Genomic DNA, 21,283 nt, shown 5'->3' with positions numbered 1-21,283 from the left:
GGCATTTCCCGGCCCTGTCAGGGGGCGTGGAGGAATCTGCAGGTGGCAGAGGCTGTGGGATCACATCCTGCCCTGCATCCTACTGGACAGTCCAGTTTAGGACCCAAGGCATAGATTGGGGTGCTGGGCACCCCCAGAGCAAAGGGAGGGATGCAGGAATGGGGTTGGGAAGGTGGGAGTGGAACACAGACCTCGTGGAAGAGCCACTCGTACCCTGGCACTGATGTGCACAAGTATGGAAACAGCTGTAGAAACCAGCAGAGATTTATTATCACAACAAAACTCCCAACAATCCAAAGGCCACCGAGTGTCCCAGCACGGCCAGGGCACTGGGAGCAGGCTGTGGAGACGAGGGGAGGAGGGAGGGGAGGAGGGAGGGGAGGGCCCGAGCCCGGCCCAGCCCCGCTCCCTGCCCGCAGGATGTCACTGTCACTCGGCTGCCAGCTCCCGCTGCCGCTGCAGCAGCGATTCCAGCAGGCTGGCTCTCTGCACGGCCGCCTGCACAGGGCACAGCACAGGGCACAGCACAGGGCACAGGGAGCTCGCCGTGCCCGCCCAGCCACAGCCAGGCCAGGGCCAGGAGCCCTCACTCACCTCGTACTGCTTCCGCAGGCTGCTCATGCTCTCCTCCTTCCTCAGCACTGCTGCCTTCACCCTGACATGGACACGGGGGCTGAGCATCCCCCCGTGAGTGCCAAACACGGGGCTGGGCCTGCCCCAGGGGGGACTGCAGCCCTGGGAGCTCAGCCCCTCTCCCCCAGCCGCAGCTGGGCTCCACGTGCCATCACACACTGGCAGCACCTTTATTCCACCGTGTAGTGTGGACTAACTTGTCTACAGGAAGAAAGGCACATTAGCTTCCTAAGGTTTAACTACCACAGCATTTTGGGGATGTCCCAGCTGCCCTCAGCCCCTGGGGCTGTGCCCTGACCCTGGGCTCTGCCCCTCTGGAGAAGATCACATGGCTGCAGTCACAGGTATCATGTGTGAGCCACAGAGAGCCCCCAGGAGGTGACAGTGATGCTGGCCAGGGCTCCTGCCAGGGAGGAACGCACACAGAGCTGCGCTCCACTGGCCTCTCCTGGCACTCATGTCCTCCATGCAGGCACAGGAGCAGCCCTGGGGACACGATGGCACAGAGCAGGCCAGCAGTGACAAGGGACAGAATTCAGGGTGGCTGAACAGCAGCCAGTTCAGACAATTGGCTTTCTGCCTGGTTTGCCTGGACAGGCCTGGAAGCTCGGGAAGTGTTCCCAAGGATGCAGCACTGAGCTCCTGAACCCCACCTGGGCTCCTCACCTCCTGTGCACCTCCTCTAGCTCCTGGTCCTTCTCCCTCAGCAGCCTGTCCAGCTCCAGGTGCTGCCGGGCCCTCAGCTCCGCCATCTCTGCCTTCAGCCGCGCGTTCTCCTCCTCCATACCCACCAGTCTGCCCGCAAATTCCTGCCAGATCCCCTCAGTCAGGCCCCTGTGCCCTGGGACAGCTGCTCCCACTCACCCAGGCAGGGCCCTGGCTGTGCTCCTGGCTCACCTTGCGCATCTCCTCCAGCTCCTGCTCCTTGTGCTTCAGCAGCCCCTGCAGCCGCGTGCTCTCCCCCTCCAGCTCGGCCAGCCGCCCCTTGAGCTCGTTGCAGCGCTCCTGCAGCTTCCTCTCCGAGTGCTCCAGCTCCTGCAGCTCCACCTCGTACTTGTCCCGGATCCTTTTGATCCTGTGGGCAGGAAGGACGGGCAGCTTGGCTCATCCTGCTGCTGCCTGGTTCGTCCCAGCCCCATCCCTGCTGCAGGAGGGATCAGGCCACAGCAGCCAGGGCAGAGCTGTCCCACAAGAGATCCAGGGCTGTTTCCTCAGGTGAGAGGTAAACTCTGTCCCTGTGAGCTGCTCCCTCCTGCAGTAACACTGCTCCAGAGCTCACTGGAGAGATGCCCAGGGGACAGGGAGAAGGGCCCAGCCTCTGGAGGACCTGGGAGCTCCCTCGTCCCTGTCCCCCTCACCTGCTCTCCGCTGCCCTCTCGCACTCCTCCTTGGCCAAGGATGTGTCGGCCTCCAGGCGCTGGATCACCAGCTCGATCTCTTTGTCCCTCTCCTTCCTCATCTCCTCCCGCAGCTCCCGCTCCCGGGACAGCAGCCAGGCTTCCTGCAATGGAGACAGCAAACGTGGCCTCAAATTCCTCTTAGGGCCCATGGGTGGCACCTTTGGAGGACAGCTCTTGCCATTACCTCCTTCTTCACGTAGTTGGCCTCCCAGGCTTGCTTCTCCAGCTCCAGCTGCTCCTTCAGCACCTTCAGCTCTGCCTGTGAGGAGAAGGAAAAACAACAGCTCAGCCCTGGGAGTAGCTGTTGGGACTGCTCCTATTGGGTCCAAGGCTTGGTGGTGCCAGCACCCAAGGGGCTGGAGGTGAGGGGAACCAGACCTGGTGCCGCCTCTCCTGCTCCTCCTTCTCCTTGGCGTACTCGTCCCGCAGTGCCCGGGTCAGGGCTGAGCTGTTGGCCTCCAGCTGCCGCCGCAGCTCCTCTGCCTCTGCCCGCTGCCTGCACAGACACAGCTCCCAGCATCCACACCAGCCCTTCTCCCATGGAAATCCTGCCCAGGGAGCCCGGCCCCACAGTTCAGGGCTGCCCCCAGACCCCCAGGCTGCCCACCTGGCTGCTTGCTGGCTCAGCCGCTCCTTCTCCTCGGCCACCTCGGCATAGAGGCGGCGCCGCTGCAGCTCCAGCGCCTGCTCCTCCTGCTCCAGCTGCTGCTCACACCTGTGGGACACACACACACTGCAGGATGTGCCTTCGAGCACTCTCCATGATGCCAGAGGATGCTCCCAGCTCAGCAGCATCTCCCACTTGAGGCTGCTGGAGATAAAAAGGGCTGCTCCCCATGGAGCTGCAAATAATGGGATATAACAATAATCCCAGCAGCAGCCTGGTGCTGGACAGCACCCCAGATCTGTGAGCCCCAAAGCAGTGCTGAACCCAGGGTGACCCACCTCTGGCGGGCCCGCTCGCGCTCCCGCTGGCTCTGCTCCTCCTTCTCCCTCTCGAGCAGCCCCCGCAGCTCCTGCGCCTGCCGCCCGTAGTGCAGCGCCGCCCGCTCGTCCGACTGCAGCAGCTCGGCCTCGTGCAGCAGCTTCAGCTGCCGGATGTCCTCACGGTGCTTGGCCAGCAGCTTCTGGATCTCTGGCTCCAGCCCTGGCACAGGGGAAGGATGGGCATGGCTCAGGCTGGATCCCACAGGTACCCTCAGCCGGCTCAAGGGGCTGCCAGGAACAGGGCATGAGCACAGAGGGGGCATCTGCTCCACCAAAACCAGGGAGCAAACACTGCCCACAGCAAGGAGCTCTCCCCAACCTCTCCTGCACCACCCTGGCACTGCCCTGGCTCCAGCTGCTGCTGAGGGAACCTGCCCGTACCTTTCACGGTGATTTCTTTGATCTTTTTGGTTTTCTCCTCAATCCACTTCTCCCGCCGGACTTTCTCGGTTGCGCTCATGAGTTCCTTCAGCTTCTTAATCTCCTGTTTGGAGGCAAATGGGAAAAGCTCAGCGAAGCTGGGAGAGAAAAGCCCTGGGAGCTGGGCTGTTGGGAAGCTGTGGAGCGGCACAGCCCTGGCCAGGTGTGCTCTTCCAGCTCAGAGAAGTGGCCACACACTCAGTACCTTCTCCTCCATCCCCTCGGGAAATGCTCACTGCCAAGACCTGAGAGCACCAACAGAGAGGGAAGGGGAACTGGGGGCTGCCCAGGGTCCCTGCATGCAGGGCAGCCCATCTGTCCCTGTGTGCTGGTGCTTTCCTCTCCAGCCTTCCCTCTCCCTGCCATGGAAAACCCCCTGGCAGGGGCTGGAGCAGGGCCAGAGCAGGCCAGGGCACGAGAGCAGAGGGCAAGGCACAAAAGAGAGCAAAGACCAGATTTACCTCACAAAAGGGGCCCAAAGTGCGCCAGACCTGGGGAGAAAGAAAGGAGGGGATGGAGAGAGAGAGAGAGAAGGGGAATGGTGGCAGAGAGGCAAATCCACAGAGCCGTGTCTGTGGGAGCCACGGGCAGGGCAGAGCTGGGCAGGAGTCCATGGGGGTGAGAGGAGACAGCACAAGGGACAGGGACAGGGACAAGCCAAGGACTGGCCAAGAGAAGCCTGTGTGACTGGAGTCTGCTCCAGAGACCAAGGGACCCCCACGGTCTGTTCAGGCATGAGCTCAGCTCCAAGGTCAAGGACAAGGAGGGACTAGGATGGCAGAGCAGGGATGAGCCCAGTGGTGCTGCCCTCCTGCCAGGCCTGGCACAGGGCGAGCTGAGCTGTCTCCATCTGCAGGAGAAGCAAAATTCCTCCATGGCATTGGGTTTGTGCCAGCACTGCACCCTGGGCATCCCCAGCCTGGGACAGCTCTGCCTTCAGTGGGATTGTGGAATCACAGAATGGTTTGGGTTGGAAGGGACCTTACAGCTCATCCAGTTCCAACGCCTGCCATGGGCAGGGACACCCTCCACTATCCCAGGCTGCTCCAAGTCCTGTCCAGCCTGGCCTTGGACACTTCCAGGGATGGAGCAACCTGTGCCAGGTGTGTGGGAAGGGTCTCTCCAAGCAGAGCCAGGGAGCTCACACTGCCCCTTGGTCAGTGCCATGCTCCTGGCCTTGGGCAGCAAAGGACAGGAGCCTTGTGGGGAGCCAGGACAAAGCTCTGTGGTGACAGGGACCTTCTGTGCACAGGGAAGAGCTCCTTGGAGTGTCCAGGTCCCACTGAGGTGGCAGAGATTGTCCTGCTCTGGGCAGTGGTCCCATTTGAGCAAAATCAGCACACAAATGTCCCCCCATCCTCCCTGTCCCCTCACCAGCTCGTGCTGCTCCTGCATCTGGTTGATCTTCTGGCCATACTTTTGGTCCACTTGTTTGAGCTCTGCCACCACGGCCTCACACTTCTCACTCAGCACCTTCTTGTCATCAAGGAGCTGGGCAGGGCAAGGAGGCAGCATCAGGCAGGTGCAGCCACCTCAGGCTCTGCCTTCAGGAGCTGGGATGAGGGTTACCTGGTCAATGAAGGCCAGGTGCCTCTGGATGGCTGCCTCATACTGCTCCCTCTGCAGCCTGAGCTGCTGGCTGAGCTCCTTCTCGGTCTGTTTGACGTGGCGGTCGGTCAGTTCTCTCTGCTGGGTCTGTGGGGTCACACAGGTCAGACACCACATGGAAATCACCAACAGGCCAGGAAAATGAGGGACAGAGCTAAAGCAAAGCCCTGGGGCTCACATCTCCCACCCCTGTCAGCAAGAACACCCAGCCCCCCATGACAGAGAAGGGAGCTCAGCCCAGGTCCCAGCCAGGTGATCTTTATGGTCCCCTCCAACACAAAGAATTCCATGATTCTGTAAAATCAAGGGACAGTCCTGATCCTGTGCTTCATAGCCCAAGAACCATGAGTGAGGCTGACACACCAGAGCAGTCTGCAGCAGGCTGATGGCTCTCTTCTTCTCCTCCACCTCCAGCTTCAGCCTCATCATGGAGCTTGTCACCTCCGTGGCAACCGCTGACACCTGCTCCACGTGAGCCAGCTCCTCGTCCAACAGGAAGCTCTGCCACAGCAGAAGGAACATGACAAGAAGGTGGTGGAACCACCTGGGATGAGGACAGGGAGATGGGGGATGATTCCCACACCACAGACAGACTCACCTCCCGCTGCGTGGCTGAGGCAGCTGACCTGGGCCTCTCCTGCTCCGACTTCTCCATCTCATCCAGGAAACTGATGATGCTTTGGAGCTTGGCCTCTGAGAGCAGAGCCCCGTCCTCAGGGACCCCTGGAGGGTGGTTCAGCTTCCCAAACTTCTCCAAGTTATCAGCAGTCAGGGAGTTGGAGCTGGGCTCCTGCTGGGAATGGTGTGGTGGATGAGCACCCAGGGGAAGGTTTGGGAGAAGAGGTCCTGGCTTGTCTCCATCACTGCAGCCCAGTAACCAGCCTGATCCTCTGGGCTAAACCCTGCTCCACCACCAGCCTTTGCATGGCTTGCTGTTCCTTGCAAACATCCAAGCCCTCAGTGCACCAAACAATTCCTCTACCACCTCCATCTCCTCCTCCAAATTCCTCCACCACCCACTCCAAGCTCCTCCCGGCAGGGCCCGGCTGTTTCTCCCCAGTCAGCCGTCACTGCCCAAGGATGGGCACAGCAGCCTCGTGCCCCAGCTCACCCTGTCCATCCAGGCATATCTGTCCTTCTTGAGGAGCTTGGGTGGGGGCAGCAGCTCTGGCTCCTCCTCCAGCAGCCTGAGCGTGTCCAGCAGCTCGTTGAGAGTGACCTTGGATGGAGCCCTGCTGCCAACAGCCACTGCTGTCTCCAGGTCCTCGTTACCTGTCTCCCTGGAGCTCACATCCTAAGGGAGAAGATGAGAGAGTTTTCTGGCTCTCCCCAGAAGCCAGCAAAGGCCTGATGGTGCCCTGGCACAGCAGCTGCTGCCAGGGTCCCCAAAAGCACAGCCAGACCCACCTGCAGTTTGTCCTCTGCCCCAGGGTCCTGCAAGGGCACAGAGCCAAGAGCTCCCAGGCTGCTTCCTTCCAGCTCCGAGGCTGCTGAGGGGGAATTGGCCTCTGCAGGAACCAGGCTGCACTCAGGAACTGGCCCCAGGCAGCTCCTCAGAGCAAACCCCTCATTCCCAAAGCTTTGGGGACACTCCCCAGGGACTCACCGGCGTTGTTGGCTTTGGTGAGGCTGCTGGCTGGGCTGGCATTCTTGGCTGAGGCAGGTTTGGCACCAGGCTTCTTCTTGGGCACCCTCCTGCTCTCCTTCACCAGCACCTGCTCCTCTGCCGAGCGCTTCGTCTCCGAGGCCTTCTGGGCCCTTTTCTGCTGCAGCTCCTGCGGGGACAGAGGAGCCATGGATGTCCTGAAGCCTTGGGAAGGCACAAGCCTGTGTTTGCAAGGCTGTGGCAGTGTTTTTGTATTCTCCAGCTGCTCACTGATGTGTCTCCCCCAACCCCCTCCCCTGATGGAACACATTTCCAATTAGGGCAAAGAAAATTTGGGGTTTAAAACATCCCCAGCTTTACTGCCAACTCCTGCAGCCTGTGCCAGCCCCATCTGCACCACCAGCTGCAAGAGCGGGGTGACAATGACGTGTTGCTTCCTGCCAAGGGACATGGAGTGGTACTCAGCCCTCCCATAGGGAACCTGCTCCTGAGGAGGGTCCCACTCCCAGGGCACACACATCCTCGGCCATTCCACGGAGCCTGGAGTGTCCCTGTCTCAACATGGTCACCATTTTCCTGAGAACCACACAAAAACCAGCACTGTCTTCCCAGGCTCAGAGTGAGCTGCCAAGGCTTGGCAGGAGCACAGCAGGAAACTGCTCTGTGGCACCTCCATCTCCATTCCCCAGGCTGGCTCTGCTCCTGCCCCATGCCAAGGCTCTGGAGATGCAGAGAGGCCTCTCTGCCTTGCTGGATGATGCCAGCAAATGGTGTCACACAGGGCTGGCCTGGCCCTACCTGGATGGCAGCGTGCCGGGCCAGCCGTGCCTTCTCCTCTCGGATCTTCCTGCGCTCCTCCTCCTTCCTCTCCTGCAAATCCAGGATATTCCCCTCCTCCATCTGCTGCTGCCTTTCCTGACAGAGAGGAGGGTCGAAAATGTTACTGAGAGTTCTCCAGCACCCACCACTGAGAAGTGTGAGGGGCACCCACACCTGGGTCACCCCACAATATCCAGGCTTTCCATCCTCTCCTCAGCAGTGCGCCTGGAACCCTGGGCTTGGTGGTTTTTCCATCCTCTCCTTCCTCAGCACAGCTCCACTTTGGAGCAGCTCATTTTCTTCAGATCCTCAATGCAATTATTATTATTATTATTATTATTATTATTATTATTATTATTATTATTATTATTATTATTATTATTATTATTATATTATCATCTGGGTCTGCCACCACCGAGGAGACAAGGCTTAAAAATAGACTCACACGCAAGAGCAACAGAGCTTTTCATTACTGGGATAAATAATTGAACACAAGGAAACACAAATAGCTGTGAAACCTCGTCACTCTAACAGGCAGCTCCTTAGGGATTCATTAAGATGAGCAGAGATGGGGCATCCCTTCTCTGGCCAGCAGTGAGGCCCAGACAGTGCCAATTCAGGGAGACTGGTGCTGCTGCGGCCAGGATCTGACTGCTCCCAGTCACAGGGCTGGGGGAGCTGGAGCTGTGTGGTGCTGAGCCTCAGCTCCTGCTGGAATCCAGCCAGGCTAATCCCTGGACACAGCTCTGAGGGAACAGGACCCTCCCCAGCTCTCTGGACCACGGCAGGGCTGGTTGGATGCAAAGCCAGAGCCCCCGCGACTCTCAGAGCCCAGGTCTGGGGATGAAAGGGACCCCAAGTCAGTGGCCAGCGGGCCATGGCTGTTGGGTGGTCTGGGCCACAGAGCAGGGGACAGGACCAACCTCTCTCTTGGCAGCCATCAGGCGCCCCAGAGCCGCAGCCGCCGTCCTGTGCCGCTGCGAGTGGCGCCGGTACCAGCGCTGGATGGTGACAGCAGCCATGTTCACCCGCTGGATGAACCTGTGGGGACAGCCAGGGAGGCTCAGCACAGCCCCAGGGCCAGCAGAGCACAGCACTGGCACCTGCAGGTGCGCTAAGAGCGGCCTTTCCCCAGAGTGAAATGCCACAGGAGAAGAACAGGCTCCCCTGGAGCTCCTCACAGCTCCTGGCACCGTCCTCCTGCTCCTTCCCTCACCTCTCAGCCTCCTCCTCGGTCACCTCCCTCCTCCGGGGAACGCTGCTGTTGTTGTTGTGGGTCATGATGTTGTTGCTGGAGAAATTCTTCTGAGATTTCACAAGGCTGCTGCTGCCTTCCCCGTCCTCGTTCGAGGCTGCTTTGACAACATTGCTGGGACAGGAGATGAAGCCACTCAGCCCCGTCCTGTGCCACACACGGCCCCAGGGCCAGCCCAGCTGCAGAGCCAGGACACCCCCCACACTCACTTGAGGGAACTGGGAGCCTGGTTGGAGCTCTTGGGAGCAGGGCCCTTCTCAGCAGTGGAGTAGTTGTTGTGCACCATGGTGGTGACGCAGTTGCCCATCGCGCCCTTGTTGCTCCTTGTGTGGGGAGACAGGAGTGTCAGGAACAGCAGCTTCCCCCTCCAGGTGTTTTCTCCATGCAGTGGCACCCACTCTCCCCCTCAGGGCCCTCTGCCCTACCTGTTGTTGGCAGTGAAGTTGGCAGCCAGGAGCACTGTGGCTTCCTTCCTCCTCATGCCCGTGGGTGGCTCGAGGCCGTGGGAGCCAGAGGGGCCCGGGAACACTCGGGGCTGGTCATCCTGCCATGGGGTCAGCAGGGATAAGGACACCAAACCCACCTCCTCAAACACCACCAGGAGCACAGAGCCAGCCTGGCCCACCCGCTCCCAGAGCCTGCCGTCCTCACCAAGATATTCCAGGTGGTTTTCTTTTCTGGGGAGGTTTTGCTCAGAGCTGCCAATTTCTTCCTTCCTATTGGGTCACCCTCAAAGAAGGCCAGGAAGTCTCCTGTCTGCTCAGAGCTTCATCCAGACCCAGGGAAGGCAGAGAGGAGAGAACAGAGATAACTGTGGGATAACTCACAGCCACAGGACACACTCTGGCTATGTAGTGCACTTGGAAATCCCAGTGTGACAGGGGAGAAAGAGGCTGGAGAATCATTACATGGCCACAAAATCCATCAATGATTTGTTTTTACACAGAGCTTTGGGTTCCAGGGTGGTGTGTGGTGATGGGGATGGGCACAGACAAACAGGAGAATGGAAAATTCCAACTCAGAGGGCACTGGGAAGAGAGAACTTTTGTCTCCTCACACAGCCCAGTTATGGCCTGGAAGCTCCATGAGGGCTGTTGGAATCAAATGGAATGGTTTTTGTCACAGCCACAGAAATACACTCCATTTCCCCAAACAGAAATTCTTCCCTGTGATGGTGGAGAGGCCTTGGCACAGGTTGCCCACAGAATCTGGGCACTACTCTGACAGAGAAGTGTCCCAGGCCAGACCGGATGGAGCTCGGAGCAACCTGGTCTTGGGGAAGGTGATCCTGCATGGGACTTTAGGGTCAGGCCATTCCGTGATCCTATGGAACCCTAAACAAGGAACCTCCTCTTCAAAAAAATAACCAAAACACCAGACTTTGGTTTTCCAGGGCCAGGCTTTAACTCCTGAAGCGCATGACAGAGCTCAGGGTATTCTGGAAAGGCTCCTGTTCCCTCCCCAGGACCAGGGAGGTTGGACACAGGACTGGGGTGTCCCCCAGTGCCACCCAGAGGACAGAGGGACACACGGGGCTGTACCTGTGGGAGCTGTTCACCCGCTGGTTCACCTGGGTGGTGCTGTTGGACCTGCGCAGGTTGTTCATGGCCCGGGATCCTGCATCCTCCTGTGGAGAGCAGGGACAAATCCAGCAGGGACAAACCCAGCAGGGACAAACCCAGCAGCCACGTTCAGGATCAGCTCAGGCAGGCTCCCCACCCTCGCAGCCAGGGGGACACGGAGCTCCCAGCCCCCCAGGGCTGCCAGGCTCCCCTTGAGGCAGTGGGCAATGCCACCTTGCTCGGGCACTGCTGAGCCAGCAGGAACACGTTCCTCAGCACAAGCTCCTGGGAACACGGGTGTGGGAATGCTGCCAAGGGATTACTCAGCAGGAGCCCAGGCTGGATCCTGCTGGGTCCTGACAGAGCCCAGCAAGCACCCGGGGCTCGCTCCCTCTGTGAAACCCCCTCTCAGGAGCACCCAATGTGGCAGGAACAGGGGCAGGCTGGGCCCGGCACCCCGGCAGGAGACACCAGGAAATCGGGAGTTTGCAGATGGAAATGGGCACAGGGAGGTGAAGAGCGAGGAAGGGAAAAGAGGGAATCCTGAAACTTGCTCTTCTGCACCCAGCAGGGAGCCACGAGCAGTGATTGCCAAAGGCAGGACCAGAACAAAGCCAGGCTGGGGCCGGGGGAACCACGGTGAGAGGGACGTGGCTGTGCCTGGAGCCATCAGGAGGGGCAGGACAGGGGCTCACCGTGGCGTTCCTCTTGGCTTTGCCATCAGCAGCCACGGACACAGAGCGTGCCACCAGCTTGGCAGCAGAGGCGCTGCCGGGGCGCCGCGACACCGGCGCCGGGAGCCCCGTCAGGATCAGCTCTGCCACGTCAGAGCTCGGGACAGAGCAGCAGCTCCGGGTGCTCTTCATGCTGGAGCAGCAGGAAGGAGCCCTGGAAGCACAGCACGGCGCAGAGAGAGGGGAAGGCATGGAGCAGCCAGCCTGGAACAGGAGCTGCAGCAAACACCGGCACTAAGGGCTGGAACTGCCCCCCAGCAGGACAAAACCTCCAAATTGCCACATGGCAAATAAGCCACAGCACAGCCCTGGAGAGGCTCCAGGAGAGCTCCTCACTGCTTTCAGCCAGCCCTGCGGCTGCTGTCACATTGATGGGCCAGGATTCCAGCCAAGGACTGAAGGGAGGGAAAAGCCCTGCTCCCCATCCCGGGCTGGGAGGATGCAGAGGGGAAAAGGTGGGAATGTGCTGCCCTGAGCTGGGAGGGGGCCCAGCTCTTCCAGAGAGCTGATCCAGGAAAAGACCAGACTCCTTTATCTCTTTACATTTATTGCCCACACTGTCCCTAAACCTCTCCCCTGGCAGCCCTGGCCTCTCCTCTCAGGCTCCACCACAGCCTTGGCAGTGCCTCGGGCTCCACAGCCTGGGGAAACAAACGGCTCTCATGGAAACCGCTGGGCTCAGGCAGGAAAACGGGCTCAGGAGCCCAGGCCAGCACAGCCCCCTGAGCCCCCAGCCCCCCCAAACCCCCAAAGCTCAGACTCCACAGCCCCCCAGCCCCCTTAAGACCCAGAGGCAAGCCCTGAAGCTCCGAAATCCCTGAGCCCCTCAGGATCACCCAGGTCCCACACTTTCCCTCTAAGCTTCCAAAACCCAGACCCCCCAAATTCCCCACTCCCAGGATGCAGCACCCCAGCCACAGCTCCAAGCCCAATCTCCCAGTTCCTGGATGCCCCCAGGACGCCCCAGGACCCCCATGCCCGGGTCCCCAGCCCCCCAAGCCCCAGACCCCCACCAAGAGCCGCAGGGCTCCCAACCCCAAACCCTCCATGGCCCCCAGACTCCCCCCCAGGACGCTCAGCACACCCAGCCCCAAGCTGCCCACAACCCCAGCCCATATCCCCAGGCCCTCATGACCCAGATCCCTCCAGGCCCCCCCAGATCCCAATCCCCGCGGACCCCCAGCCCAGACCCCGAGCTCTCCAAGCCCCCCTAGACCGCAGCCCCCGGCCCCTCACCACCACGGTACCGGGCCCCACGCACCCACAGCCGGGTGAGACCCCCGCGGCCCGGGGACGATGCCGAGAGCGGGGCGCGGGCCCTGCCCCGCTGCCCCTGGAGCTCCCTTGGCGCCCCCGGACCCCCCTCAGCCGCCATTAAACGCCCCCATCCCCTCACCTACGGCCGCGCTCCGGACACAGCCATTGGGCGGGGCTGCCGGCCAGCAGCCAATGGGAAGGGAGGAGAGGGCGGGCGAAGAAACGCGATTGGCTGAGGCGGAGGAAGAGGGCGGGAATAAGGAGGAATGGATGAAGAAGGCGCGGCTGCCATCGGGGGCGGGGCTTACCGGGAGTTAACCAATGAGACATGAGGATTGAGATGGGCGCGGCTTTGAGGGCGGGGAAAGGGGCGTGGTTTTATCCATGTGGGCGGGGCTCCCATGGGGTTTTGTGGGGGGAAAAATGGGAATTTTGGGGGGAAAATGGGGATTTTGGGGATCTGAGAGGGGGACTGGGGCTACTGGGGAGCTGCGAGAAAGATGGGGGAGTCATAGCACTATGAGGGGCAGGTTATTGTTTTTGATACTAGGAAGTATAGAGGAAGGTTAATTGAAAGTGTATTGATGATAAGTGATTTGGATAATGTAGGGATATATGGTTTAATTATTTAATAAAAGAAAATTTTAAACGTCAAGATAAAAAGGAAATGGAGGCGTAAAATACAGCTCCAACGCCAGGTTGGGGAGGGGGTACTGTGGGGCAGGGGGGCTGATGGGACTATTGGGGGCCATGGGAAAAAGTGGGGCTATGAGGGGAGAAAGGGGGGAACCATGGGGCTGCCAGGGGGGCTGCAGCACGGGGGAGAGCAGTGGGGCTGTCGGGGGCCACGGGGGTGTCGGAAAATGTGGGGCTGGGGGTCAGGCAGCGGCGCAGGAAGAAGTCACACGTTCCCAGGCCCGAGTGGGGTTTATTGGTGGGTGCCATGGGGGTGGCACCTGCCCCCAGCCCACCCCACAGAGCCCAGCCTGCAGCTGGGGGCCACCCAAGAGCACCCGTGGCCATGCTGGGGTCCCCATGGCACCCCCAGCTCAGTCCCGGCGTGTCCCACACCCCTGTCCAGCTCAGGGGAGCGAGGGGCCGTGCCCCTCTGCCTGCCCTGAACACCACGAGGGACATTGTCACCTTGTCACCTGCTGGGAGCCCTGTGGCCATCACAGGCCGTGTCCCCCGAGGCACCAGGACAGCACAGGCCCCACAGGGAGGGGGGCAGAGCCCCCGCAGCCCCCGGGGCCCCACAGCAGCTACATGTTGAGGAAGGCGAAGGCTGAGGGCTGCAGGGTGCTGTCTGTGTCCGTCCCTCCGTCCGTGTCCGTCCCTCCGTCCGTGTCCCCGTCCTGGGGCCGGGACAGTGCCTGTGGCTCCGCCGGGGGTGAGTGTGGCTGGAGCATCGTGCCAGGACAGGCCACCAGCTCCATGCCAGCAAACAGGGACAGCCTGGGGGCCGCCATGTCCCCTGCCAGCCTACTGCCCCCGTCCTGCTGGCAGGGACAGGCTGGCACCGCGGTCCCGGTCGGCTCCGATGCCAGCCCCGGCTCCTCAGGGGGGGCTGCAGGGGGCACAGGGCTCGGGGCCGGGCTCAGGGGGGTCAGGAAGCTCTCAGAAGCCACGGCTGGGATGTCCATGAGCAGATCCCCGGCCGAGGGGGCTGAGGGTGGGCGTGGGGCCCTCGGGGAGGGCTGGGCCCGGCACAGGGCCTCGAACTGCCGCAGCATCTGGGATGGGGGTGGGCACAGTGAGAGGAGCATCGGCAAAGGGGATCAGCCTGGCACCTCCCAGGCACAGGGACTGTCCCCATGTCCCAGGGCTCAGAGGGAGCATCATCCCGCCCTGGGAAACTCAGCCCAACCACCCCTCTGGCACAATCACAGAGCCACGCCCAAGGGCTGTGTGTCCCCGAGGGCTGTCACACCTGTGCCAGGAGCCCCCACCCAAGGGACTGGGCACAGGGATGTCCCCAGAGTCACCTTTGTAGCTCGGTTGGCCACGGGCCCAGGGCTGCCTTGGCTGAGGTGCTGCAGGCGCTGCTGGGTCACAGCAAGGATCTGCTCTGGGGAGAGCAGGTCGGAGCAGCCGAGGGCAGAGATGGCACACATGGACCTCTGTGGGGAAGGGCAACTGAGCTGGCAGGCCCCCAAACACCACCCCAGCCCTGCCAGGGGAGCCCCCGTGCTCACCATGCGGACGCTGTCACTGGGATCCTCCAGCGCCCGGCCCAGCAGCTCCAGCACCACCTCACAGTTCAGGAGCCCACACCTGCCCAGGGACGGGGCCACAGTCACCTGCAGCCCCTTCCCACCCCAGAGTCCTGGCCTGGGCAGCCAGGAAAGGGAGCTGAAGCCCCCCAGCCCCAGGGAGCACCTGACACTCACTCCTTGAGGAAGTGCTGAGCTTCCTCCCTGGTGAGGAAGACCCTGGCCCCACGCGTCAGTCCCGACACCAGGCTCAGCTCCCTGCGGCAGTCACCCGGGCTGTCAGCGTCCACCCTGCTGGGGACACACCCCGTGAGGACAGGGGCCACCTGCTGCTCCTCCTGGGGTCCCTGCACACCGCTGGCACACAGGGACCCCCACCCTGAGCTCCGCCCACCCACGGCCGGCAGGACAAACACCCCAGAGGGAGCACAGCCAGCAGTGCCGGGCACTCCGGACCACAGGTGTGGGAAATGAGCAGAGGGTCTCTGGGGATGCAGCTGGGACAGCCCCCCCGGCCCCTCTCACCTGTCAGCCCCGTGGCTCAGCTCCCGGCTGTCGCTGCCGGATTTGCTGCCCGAGTCGGAGGCGCGGCCGCGCTCGTGGCCCTGCGAGGACTCGCGGGAGCTGTGCCCGCTCTCTGCCTCCTCCCAGCCTCCCCCGGCCTGCCCGGCCTGGTGGCTCACTGCAGGGACAGCGCTGCTCAGCTGGGCTCCCCAAGTCCCCCAGAACGGCTGGGGACCCCCAAACCCCCCCCCGGGACCCACCTCGGGACGCACGCGGTGCAGGAGGGGCCGGGGGCGGCGGGGCCGGGTTGCCGGCGGGGGACGGAGCTCGGACGGGCTCGTAGGTGTCCTCGGGGAGGTCCCCACGGGGCCGCCGGGGTCCCCCCGGAGCCGGGAGCACGGCCTGGGCCACGGCCTCGGCCGCCCGCTGCAGGCTGCTCAGCAGGGCCTCTCCTGTGGAAGCTGCAGAGATTGGGCTGTCGGGGGAGCCCAGCGCCACGGGATCACCCCAGCACCCCAGAAAGGGGGCTGAGGGAACTCTGGGAGCTCAGAGGACACAGAGTGACCCCCACGGCCCTGCCCCAGTTCTCAGCAGGAGGGGACCCAGCGAGGGCCCGGCCAGGACTCACCGGAGCCGCTCTTGTCACTGCTGAAGCCGAATCCCTGCAGGGAGCCACAGGGGCTGGGGCTGGAGCCCATCCCTGGGGAGGCACAGGGAATGTCAGGGGGGCACAGGCACCCAGGGTCCCCTCTGCTGCTGCGTCCCTGTCCCCCTGAGCGAGGGCCTGGCTTGGGGGGCTCTACTCACCAGTAGGAGCCGGGGGCCGGGCGGGCAGTGCCAGGGGCTGTGGCAGCGGGGCATCCGAGAACAGAATGCTGGCCAGGTCCTGTGGAATTGAGACACAGAGAGAGGAGTGTTGGCAGTGCTGGGAACCCCAGGGTCCCCGAGCAGGGGGCTGGGGGCTGCCCTGTCCCTGCAGCACCCACCTGCGCCGCCGCCCGCACCTTCTGGTTCAAGCTGTTGCCGTGGAGGGGGTCTGGGGGCCCGGAGAACACTGCGGACACACGGAGGGGAGGGTGGGGGACGCTCCCAGGCAAGGTAGGACCCTGCTCCTGGCACAGCAGGAGCCATTCTGGGGTCTCAGCCCCCCATTGCTGCTCTGCCCCGTCCCCCCAGGCCGTTACCCGCAGCCTCCCGGATGAAGCTGGCGTTCCTCTTCAGCTGCAGCACAAACTGCGGCGAGCCCTGCGAGCAGGTGTGCAGCAGGATCTTCAGCACCTGCCTCGGGGGACAAGGACAAGTCACAGCTGCCCTCCCTGCAGCGGGGGGGTCCATCCCCTCACCCCAAACACGAACCCACCTTCAACTTGACGTGGCAGGAGCTGCTCTGCAGCCGTGTGAGCAGATGCTCCAGCAGGCACTGGCTGCTCCCGGGGGACTCGTGGGAGATCTCTGGGCACGGGTTATGGATCCAGCCGGGATCGGAGAACAGCAGCAGCCGCGAGTGCTGGGAATTCAGCCCCTCACAGGGTCCCAGCCAGACCCCACAGCCCCACGGCTGCCCCCAGCCAGCCCAAAGCCCACCAGGGCCTGGAGCAGCCCCGGGGAGCTCACCCTGCCCCGGGATCCCCTCCCTGCCCCGGGATCCCTTCCCTGCCCGGTGCCCCCCGGCTCCCCGAAGGATACTGGCGATCTCCTCGAACAGGTACCCTGGGCACGGGGTCTCGTCGTCGGCCGTGCCCCGCAGCAACACGGGCAGCTGGAGGAGGAGGGGGCGGCGTGAGAGGGGGCGGACCTGGGCCGTTCCCCGGTGCTGGGGACCGGAGCGAGGACCCGGGCCGGGCCCGGCCCGGTCAGGGCGGAGTGAGGCCGCTGCAGAAGCGAGTGGGGGTGCAGCGATGACGTGGCGGGTGAGCAGTGGCGTCACGCCCCGGCAGCCCCCCCGCACCCCCTAAAAGCCCCGGTCCGTACCCGGCTCAGGAAACTCAGCCGGTCCCGCAGCGGCGCCGCCATGACACTGCCGGCACCGGCCCTGCCCGCTCCCCCGGCGGCCTCAGGGAACCGCCCCCCGGAAGTTGATTTCCACCAATAAAAGGGCGAAGCTCTGCCGTTCAACCAATCATCCGTGAGAGAGGGCGGGGCTCCAGGCGGAAGAGCCTCATGATATTGACGCCCGAAGGAGGCGGGAAGTAAACAACCGGCATTTCCACCAATCAGAGCCGCCCGCGCCGAATGCCCAATTCAAGGGGCGTGGTTTTGGTTGGCTCTGTCCAATAGACTAGCGCGATGTGTGACGAGCGGGACGGGCAGCCAATCGCGGCCGCCCGGGCATGGCGGCGCCCGTGCGTGAGGCGATGTCGGGGCGCGGAGTGTGGCTGCGGGCGCGGGCGCGGCTGCGGCGCTTCCCGGCGGCGCTGGCGGCCTGCGGGGACCAGGTGGGGCCGGTGGGGGCACACGGGAGGGCGGCTCCGGGGCAGGCGGGGCACAGGGGGGCGGCTGCAGGGGGTCCCGATGCCCCCGCTCCCGTCCCGTATGATCCCGCAGGCCGCGGCCTACGGGCGGTGCGTGGCGGCGGCGGCGGCGGGACCGGCGGAGCTGCGGCGGGACGCGTGCCTGCAGGAGTTCCAGGCGCTGCGGGAGTGCTTCGCCCGCGCGGTACGGCTCTGTCCCGGTCCCAGTGCCCGGTCCCGCTCCCCGTGCCCTGTCCCGGTCCCCGTGCTGGCGGATGGCGGCGGCCTGGGCCCGTCCTGACCGCGGCTCTTTGCAGGCAAAGGCGACGCCCAAGTGACCCCGGAGCCGCTGGTGGGGAACGAGACCCTCCAAGCACCGGATTGTCCCCAAATGACGGTGCCCCTCCCGGTCCCGGAGCTGCCCAGCCGCTCCCCGGCCTGGAGCAGGCTCAGCGCCGGGCTGGGTGAAGGTCACAGATCTATTTTTATTTATTAAAAAAGAAAATAATTCAGATCAGAATGCTTCAGCTTATTTTATTGATGGGCTCAGCCCGCACTCCGGGCTCTCCGTGCCAGCGTCCCCCGCGCCCCGGGGAGCCGATCCCGGCGGGACAAGGCGGCTGCCGCCCAGGCCGGGGTGCCCGCGGCATTCCCAGAGCAGGAATGTCAGGAGCATCAATGTCAGGAGCATCTTTGGTCCCTTCTGTTCACACACAGATCAACGAACGGGCGGCGGTGCCCCCGCGGGGCCGGAGCCGGCAGCACAGGGCACAAGGAGCCGATCGGGCTCCCTGGCACCGCAGGAAGGGAAGGCTGGATGTGGATGTGCCACAGCCCGGATCCCTGTCCCGGGACAGCCCTGGAGCTCCAGAGCCCGTCCCCGCCTCCCGGCCGTGCCGCTTGTGCTTGACGACAGCGTTAATGGAGAAGCTCGTTGGGTTCGGGGGGTTTAAGGCCACAGCGTTCTGGGGGGTCTTCCCAAAGGACTCCCCAGGTGGCTTCCCTGTCACTCTGGGCTGTGACACCCCGGGAGCACCAGGTGGGGACAGTCCCACCCCGTGCCAGCTCTGCAGGGGCCCACTGGAGACAGACTCGAGGTCGCCAAAGACATTTGGAGGTCGGGATAGAAAAGCCACCACAGTGATGAGGTCTGAGGGCTCCAGGCTGGGAATTCTCAGCCGGTCTAGGGACAGCTTTGGGACTGAATTCTGTACATTCGCAGGTCGGGATGTAAAAACACAAAACCCAAAAAACCCGAAGGGGTGAATCACGGGGAGCCTGAAACAACACAGAGCTCTTGGGGAAGCTCCTCCCTTCTTCACTCACCAAAGAAATTCCCAGAGGTGGAGCAGGGACCTGTCTGGATGCAGAAGAGGGCGGGGGGAGGCTGGGAAGAGCACAGGGAACACAGGCAGGGGCAGGTGGAGCCTCTGGATCCATCTGGCCCTGCCATGCTTTCTCCCAAACCACTCACTTCTGGCAGGAGAATCAAGCTGGGTTGGGAAGGGTCATGGGGAAGTTGAGCTTCTTAATGCACTTTTGAGAGGGGAAAATGGAGCTGGAGAGCACAGAGAGGAGCACCAGGAAGGGCAGAGGGGGCAGAGCTCTGTGTGATCCCAGTGTGTGCCAAGGAACCCCATCCCTGGGAGAGAGGCAGCACAACAGCAGTTGTGCCCAGTTAAGGCAGCGTTTCTACTAAATGAGGTTCCTAAACCACCACTGTGGCCCAGACAAATGAGGCTCTGCTCCCAGTCCAGCACTGGGGCGCTGGCTCTGCTGGTCCTCAGCTCACGGCCTCTCTGGGGTAAAGCCCTTCCCGAGGTGAGGATGGATCCCAGGCCCCCTCAGCACAGCTGGGCCATGGAGCCCCTTCCTGCTTCTGAGAGGAGCTGGGAGATGGCTGGAGAAGGCAATTGGATGTGAATGAGATGCTGGAAAAGCTCCTTGAAGCATTGGCCTGGCAGGGAGCCGAGGTGCATGGCAGCTCTGGAAGGCAGGGGACAGCAGGAATGTCACTTCCAGTGCCACCATCTCCTTGGCCACCCGCAGGCACACCCCAGGGTGGTGCTCAGGGATCCAAGGAGATCCCGTGGATCCCAGCACTGCGTCCAGCAAGGTGCAGCTGGCTCGGATCTCTCCACGCTCAGTGAGGCCGAGCCCTCCCTGCAGAGCACAGGCACACTGTCACGGGCTGGTGTCCTGTGTCACCTGCTGGATGTGGCGGCTGCGCACCAGGTGCTGCGCGCCCTCGGCCACCCGGCTCAGCCGCGCCTCCAGCGCGCTCCGCAGGTCGTTCACCTTCACGTCGGGGAGGGGGTTCAGGCCGATCAGAACCCCCCCTGCTCCTGCTGCAGCCTCCTCCCCGTCCTCCTCCTCCTCCTCCTCCTGGTCGGGAGGCAGCAGGTCCAGGTCCCGTCTCCTGCGCCGCAGGTCCAGCCCCCCCTGCAGCTTCAGCTCCCGGTTGGGTTTGATGTCGTGCTCCGGCTGCTGTGGATCTCTGGGGGGAGCTGCTCCATTCTCAGCATCCTGAGGGGCGCCGTTGGAGGGACCCCCACCCCCCCGGCCCTGCCGGCCCCCCGGGGGCTCCTCCCCGGGATCCTCCTCCTTCCCGTGCCCGTGGCCGGGCGGGTCCCGCTGCCGCCCGCCCGCTCCCTCGGCCTGCGCTGCTCTTGGCCGCTCCCTGTCCCGAGGGTGCTGCTCCCTCACTGCCACATTCCTGTTACTGGAAGAGTCCGGCACCCCTGCCAGCTCCTTGGGCTCCACCTGACTCAGAGTTTTGGCTTTAAGGTCTGTTCCTGAGTCTCTTTCCAAGCCCTTTCCTGCTACTCCCTGAACTTTGGCAGCCCCCGGCTGTTCTCTTTGGATGGGAGCTGTAGCTGCTTCCACGGCTTTCAGGAAATTCTTCTTCTGGTGGACATCTCTTCCAGCTTTGGCTTCACGTTCTCCTCCCAAATCCTCTGCCAAGGCCTTTTTCTCCAGGTGGTTTCTGGCTGCTGGAACACGCTGGGCATCCCCGTGGAGGGGATCCCGGTTCTCCACGGGATTTTTCACAGCTCTGTCAATCTCCTGCAGCGGCACCTTCCGCTCCTTGGGAGCAGCCACAGGAATGTCACGCCTCTGCCCAGCCTCCTCCAGCTTCCCCAGCATGTCCCTGTGCTGCCTGGTGGAATCGGGGGGCTGCTGGCCCAGCTGCTCCTTCCCGGCCGTGTCTCCCTTGGGTCCAAGGCCCTCGTCCTCCCTGCTCCTGGAGAGGGGCACAGCAGGCTCTGCCTGTGCTTCTGCTGCAGGACAAAACCCACATGGAAAACGTTTCTCAGGACATTCCCTTCTCCTGCCACCACATCCTGTGAGACACGAGATGGGGCCACGCAGGAGGAAGAGCAGAGCTGTGGGTATCCCTACAGAAATGGCCGTGCAAGGGGACTTTGCCATGTGCCAGAGGAGCTCAGGAGGAAGAGCAGAGCTGTGGTTATCCCTACAGAAATGGCTGTGCAAGGGGACTTTGTCACGTGCCAAAGGAGCTCAAATCTCTCCCAGTTTGATTTTAGAGCCACTCTGAGCTGTCAGCACCCTCTGGAAGGCTCCTGCTCCCTGGCCATGCCCTTACCTGGCTTTGGCTTCTCCTCTGCGCCCTCCTCCTGCCGCTGCTGGTGGATCTCCTTGTGCTGCTCCTGGATCACTGCCAGCAGCTTTGCCTGCTGGTCCAGGAGCTGCTTGTGCTGCACCTGCTGCTCCTTGATCACCTGCAGCAGCACGTTGTGGTCCAGCAGTTTTGCTGGCCCTGCTTCTGGAAAAGGGGAAAAAGACAGAGGAAGTAAAACCCCTGTGACCCAAA

General features: G+C 62.8%; 4 protein-coding genes across 4 annotated transcripts in view; 1 reads left to right on the top strand and 3 right to left on the bottom strand.

Moving 5' to 3' along the window:
* Positions 1 to 284: 284 nt before the first annotated feature.
* Positions 285 to 11,195, bottom strand: CEP131 (centrosomal protein 131). Its single transcript, XM_059485811.1, has 25 exons — positions 10,986 to 11,195; positions 10,270 to 10,355; positions 9,380 to 9,494; positions 9,154 to 9,272; positions 8,938 to 9,051; positions 8,690 to 8,842; positions 8,397 to 8,514; positions 7,453 to 7,569; positions 6,655 to 6,823; positions 6,456 to 6,556; positions 6,160 to 6,342; positions 5,647 to 5,838; positions 5,412 to 5,549; positions 5,010 to 5,135; positions 4,815 to 4,931; positions 3,402 to 3,504; positions 2,979 to 3,180; positions 2,641 to 2,748; positions 2,412 to 2,529; positions 2,218 to 2,292; positions 1,992 to 2,134; positions 1,531 to 1,708; positions 1,300 to 1,442; positions 595 to 655; positions 285 to 498 (listed from the first exon to the last, which is right to left on the bottom strand). Exons 1-25 carry the CDS (start codon positions 11,154 to 11,156, stop codon positions 430 to 432), a joined length of 3,219 nt encoding a protein of 1,072 aa, XP_059341794.1. The 5' UTR covers positions 11,157 to 11,195; the 3' UTR covers positions 285 to 429.
* A 2,008-nt stretch (positions 11,196 to 13,203) lies between these two features.
* Positions 13,204 to 17,051, bottom strand: TEPSIN (TEPSIN adaptor related protein complex 4 accessory protein). Its single transcript, XM_059485860.1, has 13 exons — positions 16,970 to 17,051; positions 16,685 to 16,757; positions 16,359 to 16,450; positions 16,183 to 16,276; positions 15,985 to 16,052; positions 15,806 to 15,884; positions 15,627 to 15,698; positions 15,259 to 15,459; positions 15,020 to 15,176; positions 14,672 to 14,785; positions 14,477 to 14,555; positions 14,267 to 14,401; positions 13,204 to 14,014 (listed from the first exon to the last, which is right to left on the bottom strand). The coding sequence occupies exons 1-13, from the start codon at positions 17,009 to 17,011 to the stop codon at positions 13,544 to 13,546; spliced, it is 1,677 nt and encodes a 558-aa protein (XP_059341843.1). The 5' UTR covers positions 17,012 to 17,051; the 3' UTR covers positions 13,204 to 13,543.
* Positions 17,052 to 17,329: 278 nt separating this feature from the next.
* NDUFAF8 (NADH:ubiquinone oxidoreductase complex assembly factor 8) lies at positions 17,330 to 17,968 on the top strand. The gene is made up of 3 exons (XM_059485970.1): positions 17,330 to 17,433; positions 17,543 to 17,653; positions 17,766 to 17,968. The coding sequence occupies exons 1-3, from the start codon at positions 17,353 to 17,355 to the stop codon at positions 17,784 to 17,786; spliced, it is 213 nt and encodes a 70-aa protein (XP_059341953.1). The 5' UTR covers positions 17,330 to 17,352; the 3' UTR covers positions 17,787 to 17,968.
* The window catches only part of SLC38A10 (solute carrier family 38 member 10), a 30,601-nt gene continuing 27,285 nt past the window's right edge, over positions 17,968 to 21,283 (bottom strand). The window contains exons 15-16 of the mRNA XM_059485969.1: positions 21,056 to 21,235; positions 17,968 to 20,729 (exon numbers count right to left, since the gene is read on the bottom strand). Of these exons, the coding sequence (XP_059341952.1) occupies positions 19,633 to 20,729; positions 21,056 to 21,235 (1,277 nt within the window). The 3' untranslated portion in view covers positions 17,968 to 19,632. The remainder of the gene's footprint in view (positions 20,730 to 21,055; positions 21,236 to 21,283) is intronic.

Source organism: Ammospiza nelsoni, chromosome 19 (assembly GCF_027579445.1).
Source record: "Ammospiza nelsoni isolate bAmmNel1 chromosome 19, bAmmNel1.pri, whole genome shotgun sequence".
Taxonomy (NCBI): Eukaryota; Metazoa; Chordata; class Aves; order Passeriformes; family Passerellidae; genus Ammospiza; species Ammospiza nelsoni.
Note: the sequence above shows the minus strand (reverse complement) of the source record. Positions and strands in the feature narration are given on the sequence as shown.